The 11,440-nt window shown below is 41.6% G+C and overlaps 1 protein-coding gene across 1 annotated transcript; it reads left to right on the forward strand.

Annotated features, from left to right (window-relative positions):
- Positions 1–601: 601 nt before the first annotated feature.
- LOC124722493 (formin-like protein 3) lies at positions 602–1,999 on the forward strand. Its single transcript, XM_047247647.1, has one exon. The coding sequence runs from the start codon at positions 602–604 to the stop codon at positions 1,997–1,999; it is 1,398 nt and encodes a 465-aa protein (XP_047103603.1).
- Positions 2,000–11,440: the final 9,441 nt, after the last annotated feature.

Raw genomic sequence — 11,440 nt, forward strand, 5'->3', positions numbered from 1 at the left:
GGGTAATCTACTTCAGTGTTCAGCAAAACCACAGGGTAGGAAAGCTTGTAAACGTGCTTGTAGTCCAACAGTTTCACCTATAAGTATGAGAAACAAGAGACACACTGACAGACCACATCCCGAAGACGTGCTGCAAGAACCTACAGTCGCTCTCAGCCAAACGTTCACTTCGCTGAGCTTGCAGTCATATATTACGCAGCCCCAAATCGAATTGTCTCGAATGCCGTTGGTAACACAGGGGATGAATGCATCGCATCACCCAGGCACTGAAGAAACATTCTTAAAAAATTTTTCAATGTGCTCAAGTTCAACAATGTCTGGTGGATCGATGATAACTCGTAGCACAAAAAAAAGTGTTTTTCAACAGTTGTGTATATCTACATACACTAAAACCTCATCCCAGAATTTTCAAATGCGCCGTAATATAAATCCCATGAGAATGCAACAAATTCCAACCCAATTGAAGCCAATGATTTCACGAAGTTTGCAGCCCTACACACTAACATGTTCTATCAGTCAAAGTTTTCAGATGCACTCTTCCTCGGGCAGAAATGGGGTGCAACACAGTTCTGGAGGGCTGCCAGCTACCTTGTCTCCTCTAATGCTTACATGCACAAGGTTGGAGCAGCAGCAAGCTAAGATTTCTACAGAGTTAATCACAACTTCTTCACATAGTCTTCGGGTGTATGAAGGTGCAACAAAACACACTGGATGCAAATATCCGCCTTCTGTGGTATCACAACAAAGTCCTTCAGTGTTTCATTCTACGGAGAAACCCCTTGATAATACTCCAACATACCCACAGTATGGTCAAGAATCATCTATAAATCTGCTAGTATCAAAGGATCGTCCTACAACGTCTGCTGGAAATTTATTAACTCCTTCGAATCAACCACCACCATATCCACAGCAAAGACAAGGATGGTCACCCACGAATCATCCAATATCGGATGCTCACCCTACAGGGGTTGGAAGAATCACATTAATACCTCCAAATCCCCCACCACCATATCCGCTGCAAAGTCCAAAATGGACGTCCATAAATCCACCAGTTTCAGAGACTGGTCCTACAGAGTTTGGTGGATCAATCTTGGCTCCTTCAAATCCACCACCACCATACTCAATGCATGTTCAAGGACAGATATCCATTAATGCTCCAGTATCAGAGGCTGGTCCTACAATGTCTGGTGACTCAGTGTTGGATCCTTCAAAACGACCTCCACCATACCCAGAAGGTCAAATACTGTCATCCATGACTCCTCCTCTATCAGAGGCTCGTTCTACAATGTTTACTGAATCAATGTTGGCTCCATCAAAACCACCCCCTCCTTATCCTTATGAGGGTCAAAGATGGATGTCCACGAATCAGTCAGTATCAAAGGCTCGTCCTGCAATGTCTGGTGGAACAATGTTTATACCTTCAAAACCACCTCCTCCGTATCCCCATCAAGATCAGAGATGTGCAACCACGAATTCTCCGGTATCAGAGGCTGTTTCCACAATGTTTGGTGGAACAACGTTTGTACCTTTCGAACAGCCTCCCCCATACCCACAGCATTGTCCAGGATGGACATCCCTGAATGTGCCAGTATCAGAGGACAATCCTACATTGTTTGGTGGTACAGTTTTAACCCATTCAAATCCTCTACCACCACCATATCCACATCAGGGTCAAGGATGGGAGCCAGTGAATCGACAAGAATCAGAAGCTCAACCTGCGGAGGTTGTTATACCACAGCCTCCCCCGTATCCAGAGCATGCTCAAGGATGGACATCCTTGGACGTGAACGAATCAGAGACTGATAACATAATGTTTGGTGGTATGATGACAACTCCTTTAAATCCACCCCCATCAAATCCACAGCATCAAGGATGGACATCAGCAAGTCTGCCAGAGTCAGAATCTCCACAAATGGACTATGAGCCAGGAAGCGAGTTTGAAAGAACACAGTCTTCATTGATGGCACCATTCCATGATGAGCGATTTCAAATGCAATAATTTCCCATGTGTCAACTTTTAGAAAGATAGATAAATAATGGTAGTGTTATAGCGAGGTTTTAGAAATAACGATGTGTAAATATTTGAAAGTCTTTTATAATAGACACAGAGGAAGTAAAATTCCAACATTTTTCTAACAGATATGGAGTATTCAGCAAGAGAAGTCTTAAGAGTAATTTTTATGAGGCGTGGGACAACAAAGTAGCTAGAAGACAAAGAATATCATGTAAATAAAGTACTAAAACAGTGAGAGACTCGTATAGACGGGTGAAGCGAATAAACTCTCTTCGTTTCACATTCATTATCTACACTCAATTGCAGTCACGTGTGGAACGTTTGTATCCCTATCTAACCAATGGGCGTCTCATTAATAGTATCTTTATTGTGTATTCCTCTTATTTCTGTCATCAGTGAGCCGAAAGCCTTCTATGTTGACTCAGCATGGTTTAGGCGTCGGTCCTTGCTGTATCCTGATTCTTACCGTCCCTAGTGGCATTTATTTTCATCTACTCCATTAGAAACAAGGCTTGCTTACCTGAAATATCGCTGTCATTATTTTCGCACTGAGCCTTATTTTATGAACCACATTACAACTGTAAGCTGCGATTTTCATTAAAATCTGAAGGTCGAATAATTAGATGTTACGGATAGACTTTTTAACCCTACAGACCAGATAAGTGACGTACATGTACATAAACATCAACTGTATTTTGAAATTTTCTCTCACTAATTAGTCCTTCTGTGAAATCTTTCTGAGTTACGGCGGTGCTAAGAAACATTCCGAAGTCATAACGTGCTGTGAAGTATTCTATGCTTCCAGTAACGGTGAACATGTGGACTATAGCGTGGCTCCAAAGCAGTTTCGATAGTTAGTTACATTAATCAGTATACAGAAGTCGTATTGTCCTGTGCGAGTGTTGACTTCGAACGAGGCATTAGTAGCAAACTTAATTAGAAAAAGGGAAAACTACGTTGCTTTTACGTTCTCCGCGTAAGCATGTACAGAAATGTCGATAGTCATAAGCAATAATGGAGCTCTACTGCAATGACATCTAATCAACTGGTTTCAGTATTATAAACAAATAGTTGAACAAATAAGAAGACATCTAATCTTGCTACTACCCTATAACTGTAGCATGGAACTGCCGTGATTGACTTGCTGTTACGGTTTTTGATAATATGGAGAGACGTTTCTAGAAACCAGAGTCAAGTACTGAATATTCTTTAGCGTAGCACGCCGTCAGAAGCAGCAAACGCTGACCTACTACCTTTATTTAGTACTTTCCAATGAGATAGTGTAGTTTCTTGAACTAACATGTTATAAGTAGCTTTAAAATAATGTGCCAAGTATAGAGGACACTAGTGAAGAGTGTAAGACTGATTTGGTTAGTAGCACTAAATATTCTTCATAGTAGCATGCCGATTACACCAGCAAACGCTATTCTGTTGTGCTGTTTTGTACTTTGTGCTGAAGAATGGTGAAGTGTCATGAACCATCGCGTTATACATTGCTCTTAAAATAATGTGCTAAGTATAAGTACACTAATGAACAGCGAAAGACTGATCTGTTTAGCACTCGTGGAGAATCTTCAGAGTAGCATGCCGATAGTATGTACAAGCGCTGATCTACTGTGGTATTTTGCCTTTCCTGCCGAAGAATGGTTTAGTGTCATGAACTAACTTGTTAGGTGTATCTCTGAAATAATGTGGCTAGTATAAGGGACAATAATGAAGAGTAAGTCTGATTCGTTTAAGGGAACTTACCATTCTTCAGAGTTACACGCCAAAGAATAGTTCAGTGCCGTGAACTAACGTGTTAGGTGTATCTTTGAAGTAATGTGGCAAGAATGAGAAACATTAATGAAGAGTGTAACTGTGTGATGTTTAGCAGGACTAAATATTCTTCATAGTAGCAAGCCGCTAATATCAGCAAAAGCTGTTGTGCTGCGGTTTTTGCACTTTCTGTTGACACTCATCTGCTGTCGTTATTTAGCACGTTCTGTTGAAGGATAGTGTACTGTCATGAACTATGTTGTTTTGTGTAACTCTGTAATAACTTGCGAAGTGGAAGAAGACACCAGTGAAAAGTAGAAGACAGATTGCGAAAAACAGTTTATTGAGAGTGTGCTGGAAGTGTCTTCGCAGCAACGCAGAGGAGTTTCGCTGGGTCATCCTATGCCGGTGAGTATTCCAACTATCTTGTAATCACTTTACCTGAAAAAGAGATTTTGTTGGGGTTAGTCGCTATTTACAAATCGTTCATTCGATTGGCGAACAATTGCCGAACTTGGAATCTAAATTTGTTTTCTCTCACATGCTCCAATATTTTCTCAGAGGACGCTTTCAGTACTATAATAACGTAAACGTGATTATACTAAAATATTGCAGTAAATTCTGTTTTTCGTGGGTGACACCGAGCAGTCGGAATGAAAAGAGTATGAGGAGGAAATGTAAGAATTACACCACAACAGATTTACCGGCCATCTCTCGAAAAAAGAGGGATGTGGTTCACGGAGAATGACCACAGTTGCCTCCCATCACAAGCAAATTAGCGTTTCACTTTCAGTCGCTGCCACTTCATTTTCCTTTGATGGGTAAATTATTTCATACTTGGTGTCCTGTTCACAGGGGCATTAAATTTTTAACGTATTCATCAGTTAAGTCATCATGTCTTTCGGTGAAATTCGACATCTGCTGTAGCTTAGCTAATTTCTAAGATCAGTATTCTTAATATCACAAGGGATTCTGTTTGTTTTTCAGTGGACTGATTCAAATCTGGTTATGCTGAATATGCACCCTTTGATTTGAGGGATGCTTGTTTGGATTAATACGTGCATCTTTTAAATTTGAAACTTACACAATTTTTCATGACTTTCACCGTAATTATGACATGTTCTACCGACTCGTTAGCAAAATTTGTTTTCAGTCTGATTGGTAGATGAAGAGCTGAGTGTTCTGTCAGCGGATGGTTGATGATTGAAGAGATAAGCGGCTTATCGTGCCGCAGGGAGAGAAGGGTATGGCCCTTCTAACAAATAAATAAATAAATAAATAAATACGTGCTTCTCCGAACATGTCGCAAGCCTTTCGATTTGATGCCAATATGGCGTCTTGCGTGTTCGTTTCGGTACTTATTTTATCAAGTAGCATCTCATTCAGTCTCACGACGCTGTTAGGACCTTGGTCCAGACCTTTCCAACACAGAAAACTTTTCATTCTTCATCGATAAGCAAGCCGAGTCCTCCACGTTAGTAACCAGCAACGTTAACCACTAGACTAAGGACTACTAACTTTACTAATACCATATTACGTGCACACAACAACTTGACTCGGAAAAGGGGAGGGAGAGGGGGGGAGGAGGAGGAGGAGGGAAATGGTGGATGGATGCGGATGTGTGGATGTCTGCGCTGTATGTACAAGTGGGCCAATCTCGCAGGGCACGTAGTATTTAAAAGAAAGAAAAGTGTACTTGCAGTGTTTTAACCTTCTTTGAAAGCAAAGGTAACACGCGGTGGTAACTATCACTTAGAAGTTTTGTATAGTTGGTACTGAACTGTTGCTCAAAATTACAAAATACTACCATACAGTGGTACCGAAATAATTGTTTCTCTAAAAGGACTGGCATGATTAGAGACATGTCCATAACGGCTAGCTTCTATCGATTCCGCCGCTCCCAGTGGTAGAGGTCAGGAACAGAGCGAATACGAGTCTAACGTTCGGGTTGCATACTCCACATACCAAGCCGCCACTGTTCCATCAGTACTTTACGAGGTTCCTTCGTTCCCGCTGTAGTTACGCGAGTACGACGCGTCTGAGAACTTCGGCGCTGCGGTCGCTTCATAGTCGTCGACTTGTTATCTCTTTCTGAAGCGTACAGGAGTGTAAAGCTAGTCGTGACTTATTTTTAGTACGGAAGATGAGGGCACGATCTTGATGAAGTAACGTAGCACTGACAAGGCGAAATGACCGATTGTCGGGATTAGATAGCCTTTAACGAAAATGTGTTTTGTGAGACTTGAGGGCAAAGACGAAAATCAGCTGATGCGAAGTACACAATTACAAATCTGTTCCATCAGTGGAGGAGTGACATCTGGAAAAACTTTCTCGCTGTAGTCCAAATTTCAGTCAAAAACCATACAAATTTCGTCCATTGCAAACAAAATGGTTATATTCTTGCTTATTACACCTCCACCATGAGAAAACATACGTACTACGTCTAAAGAAACTGGGCAAAGAGCAACGTTACTCTTATACCCCTGCAACAAAAAGCGCACTATTTCTGTACTTTTTCGTCTTGGCAACTTACGTTATGGGCTAACAGCGAGATGTGTAGCTTATCATCTATTTCTATTATTTATTTTAATAATTAATTATCATTTAGAGATTGTACTTCATCTTTATGTCGTGTTTTCTGGTACTGCCGTTGTAGCCTCGGTAACATCTCAAAAGTGTGTTAATGTCGACGTTATTGTTAGACATTCTATGAGTAGGTATCAAATATTAAAATAAATTGACAGCAGTCTTTATCTATATAAATGTATGTGTAAACAGGACAATACTCACTGCTAACCGATCATTCGTTATATTGATATATAGCTTGCTTCTGTTCTTTAGTCAAGTCGCACTGCCCGCGACATTTCAATCTGCACTTGAGAATGGCTATAAAACCGAAATCACGAATGAGTGAAATAAATGAACAGGAATTTACATTTGAATGTCGGAAATTTCTTTCGAAACAGTGGCGTATGTAGCGGGAACACCCCCAAGTCCAGGGTTATACTCTCGATGTCGTGTACTCGCTCTCCTTTCTGCGAGTAGAGTCCACTTGTAGCCGACAACAGACTCCGGTGACGAGTGGGCTGTGACGGAGACTCACGGGTCGGCTCTGCGAGCACACGGAGACGGCGACTTCGGAGAAGACGTCACAAGGCCCACTGGCGAGTTTAAAGCGAGTATACGGAACTCATTTCTGATCTCTACTCTGTAGTCTCCGCTATCTATGTGGAAAGATACTTTCACGCATAATACTTAGTAAAACATCGCGACGGTCAGACCATCCTTCAGCGGCCGGCCGCAGTGACCGTGCGGTTCTGGCGCTGCAGTCCGGAACCGCGGGACTGCTACGGTCGCAGGTTCGAATCCTGCCTCGGGCATGGGTGTGTGTGATGTCCTTAGGTTAGTTAGGTTTAAGTAGTTCTAAGTTCTAGGGGACTTATGACCTAAGATGTTGAGTCCCATAGAGCTCAGAGCCATTTGAACCATCCTTCAGCGCATTGATAATATCGCAATATGGTACTTTTTCGCCCCCCATAGTGCCTTTTCAGCTGTCTTTTTAATTCTATATAATTATTTCCTTTCATATCTCATCGATGGTGAGCTAGAAAGAGAGTTCAAATCGTTTTTAACCTTTAACTTGCATAGCTCTTCAGATGTCTGTTGGAATGGGTTCTTCGAAATGGCGTTACTGATTCCTTACACCGTTTCTTGGCGAACTGAACCAGTATCTTGTATTTAATGACACCACTTTCGACGAGTGTGGAACTCCCGCCCTCAATTCTTTTTCTATTGACTTCTACCTCCTATTTTTTTTAAATTAAAGTAAAAAACTTTCATATATTGACAGGCCACTGATGTTGGTGGAACCAAACCCATAACATAAATGATGTCTTGACTTTGTCAGCTCAGATCAGTTTTCTAAGCATTATTCTCCTTACTCAATTCGCTCTCTTAATTACCAAGCATATTAGAAATGTCTGAGATTCCACACTGCATTCGGATCCAACTGTACGTACTTTGTCGTTGCTTTCTCCGAAATCAGGAAGATGTGTCCGCCATGTAACTGCACAGAGGCAGCTGACAGGCTGCTTCTCCCTATCAGTAGCAATGGAACTTCAGTGCATAACGTTCTCTTTCGACTAACACGCCTTTTCAAAAGTGTCACGTACTGGGCGACACTGCCGAGAGGTGTCGGATTTGACCCAGAATAATGACGCACGTTCTGACAGTCAGCAACTGTTTACTGTCTCATGCCCTCTTCTTGTATGTCGAACGTCAAATCAAGAAAATTCATTGCGTCGATAGTATTCGAAACGGGTATCTACAAGTGGAGAATCACCAATCTGAAGCGATTTAGCGGTGTCAATTATTAAACACGATTAACATTCGAGGTCAGCGCACTACATCACAAGCAATATACGAAGTCAGTATGTCACTGGAAAGTTCGTCGGACATCATTTCCGAAGGTGGAATAGGTTCCGCCTAATTTTGAGGTTAGCTAATGAAGCATTGTGAAGTGAAAAGAAAATACAAGCGTTAGCATTTAATTTCCCGTCGACGTTGAAATGATTGGAGATGAAACATCAGTTCGGTTCTGGCTCTAAAATGGTTCAAATGGCTCTGAGCACTATGGGACTCAACTTCTGAGGTCATTAGTCCCCTAGAACTTAGAACTAGTTAAACCTAACTAACCTAAGGACAGCACACACATCCATGCCCGAGGCAGGATTCGAACCTGCGACCGTAGCGGTCTCGCGGTTCCAGACTGCAGCGCCTAGAACCGCACGGCCAGTTCGGTTTTGCAAAGAGTACTCTACAGCATTGGCCCCTTACTTAGCTTGCATTTATCGCGAGTCTCTCGCCCAGCGCGAAGTCCCAAGCGACTGGAAAAAACCGCGGTTGACTGCTGTGTATAAGAAAGGCAAAAGAACGGACCAGCAAAATACAGACCAATATTCCTAACATCGGTTTGCTGCAGAATCCTTAAACACATTCTCAGTTCGACTATAATGAACTTTTTTGAGACTGAGAAGCTAATGTGCACGAATCAGTATGATTTTAGAAAGCATCGCTCGCGTGAAACTCAGCTTGGCCTTTTATAACAAGATATACTGTAAACTATGGATGAAGGGCAACAAGCCGATTTCGTATTTCTAGATTTCCAGAAAGCGTTTGACAACGTGTCCCATTGCAGGTTGTTAAAAAAGGTACGAGCATATGGCATAGGTTCACAGATTTGCGAGGTGTTCGAAGATTTCTTAAGTTATAGAACACCGTATGTTGTCCTCCACGACGAGTGTTCATCACTAACAGGAGTGCCCCTGGAAAGTGTAATAGGACCGCTGTTGTTCTCGATATGCATAAATGGTTTGGCGGATTGGGTGGGCAGCATGATGCGGTTGTTTGCTGATGATGCTGTGGTGTACGTTAGGGTGTCGAAGTGGAGTGACTGTAGGAGAATACAAGATGACTTAGACAAAATTTCTAGTTGGTGTGATGAATGGCACCCAACACGAAATGTAGAAAAATGTAGTTAACGCAGATCAGTAGGAAAAAACAAACCCGTAATGTTAGAATGCAACATTAGTAGTAACGAGAATGTGAGGATTTTGGTGGGAAAGGCGAATGGTTTACTTCGATTTATTGGGAGAATTCTAGGAAAGTGTGGTTCATCTTTAAAGATGACCGCATATAGGACGCTAGTGCGACCCATTCTTGAGTACTGCTCGAGTGTTTGGGATCCGTGCCAGGTCGGATTAAAGGAAAACAGCAAAGCAATTCAGAGGCGGGCTGCTAGATTTGTTACTAGTAAGTTCAAACAACACCAAAGTGTTGCGGAGATGCTTCAGGAACTTAACTAGGAATCTCTGAAGGGAAGGCGACATTCTTGTCGAGGAACACTACTGAGAAGATTTAGAGAACCGGCATTTGAAGCTGATGCAGAACGGTTCTGTTGACTGCAACATACATTGCGTGTAAGGACCACGAAGATAAGATAGAGAAATTAGTACTCATAAGTAGGGATATGGACAGTCTTTTTTCCCTTGTTCTGTTTGCGAGAGGAACAGGAAAGGAAATGACTGGTAGTGATACAATGTACCCTCTGCCACGCGCAGTAAGGTAGATTACGGAGTATCGATATAGATGTAGATGAAAGACAAACTATATAGGCTTTCACGTCAAGTACTTTATGACAACTATGAAATACGTAATTCATAATGACCATACGTTTTGCCGTCTATGGCTAACTAGATCGGCTTGTTGGATATCACTAAGCCAGGACATACTTCTGATTCAGCCCTGTAATTTTTATCCAGCAGAGACATATGACAGACAGTACCAAGCATTATTAAACAAACCTAGAATTTAATCCTCATCTCTGGAAGTTCGTAGGCAGTACCAAAATTGTCAGCACCCAAAGCAGAGACTAGTATGAATTAATAGTCGGTAATTAGTGCCTGAATGAAATAGTTACACAAAATTTCCTAGACCAGCGCTTGAATTTAATGGTAGATGCTGGTATTTCGTAATCTGTATCAGCGTATGATAAGCGATTTATATAACTTAAGTGATTCTGTATCAAAAAGCCATTAGGTACGCTATTTTATCCTAGTTGTGTCTGGTGTACTCCTCGGCTGTTACTGATTGTTGGTGAATAACGCAACCACATTAAATATCGAGAATGAGATTTTCACTCTGCAGTGGAGTGTGCACTGATATGAAACTTCCTGGCAGATTAAAACTGTGTGCCAAACCGGTCCCGAGTTAGTGTCTCGGTCCGGCACACAGTTTTAATCAGCCAGGAAGTTTCACATTAAATATCTTTAAACTGCTTTATTTCATTGCCAAATGAAACGACGTATAAATATGCAAACATTTTTGTGCAGTGCAGGAGCAGACGATATGCTGCTAACCAAACATCAATGCAATTAGAAATGTCAGCCGTCTGAAGAAGGGCATGGTAGCCCAAAACCGGTAACTGCTATGAAATGAAGACTTTTAAAAGTGCGAGGGCATGTTGAAACGTAATGCCTCCAAAATTTTTATATGAAAACTCTTAAAACTCTTTGAATAAAATAAACGTTATTAACATTCTACATCTTTATTCTTCATGACTATATAAATATGCAGCCCGTGGTGTAATCGAGTTTCCTACTTCTGCATGACAATAGAAGATCACAAAAGAGCGCTGCGACATCTGCAACAATTCGACATCTTGCGTTCAGAGCCATCAGTCATCCTCTGTAGAGTCCGGACTTGGCCGCATTCGATTTTCAATCGTTTCCAACACTTGGAAAACACCTTAGAGGACTTCACTTTGATATTATTGAAGTGGGGCAAGCAGAGGTGAGGTTGCATCTCCGTCAACGAACAAAATTCGGAAGCATTACATTTCAACGCGCCTTTATATTTGTGGCAGGTTGCGGTATTAACCTACAACCCATTAGCTAGTTTCAAAATTTAATAACCAAATAAAACGAGTGAATAGTCACAATTTCAGTTTGGCAGGCAATACTGAAAACTCCCTTATTAGCTACATTTCTGTGGTTTAACATCTACGTAGAACATAGGAAGCCGTTCCTAGAACCAAGCAAAGAAGTTCTCGAAAAGGATTTCATATGCAGTCTTGATATTTTGAAGTCATTGCCAAGAATTTTTAGGTGA

This window comes from Schistocerca piceifrons, chromosome X (assembly GCF_021461385.2).
Source record: "Schistocerca piceifrons isolate TAMUIC-IGC-003096 chromosome X, iqSchPice1.1, whole genome shotgun sequence".
Lineage (NCBI taxonomy): Eukaryota > Metazoa > Arthropoda > Insecta > Orthoptera > Acrididae > Schistocerca > Schistocerca piceifrons.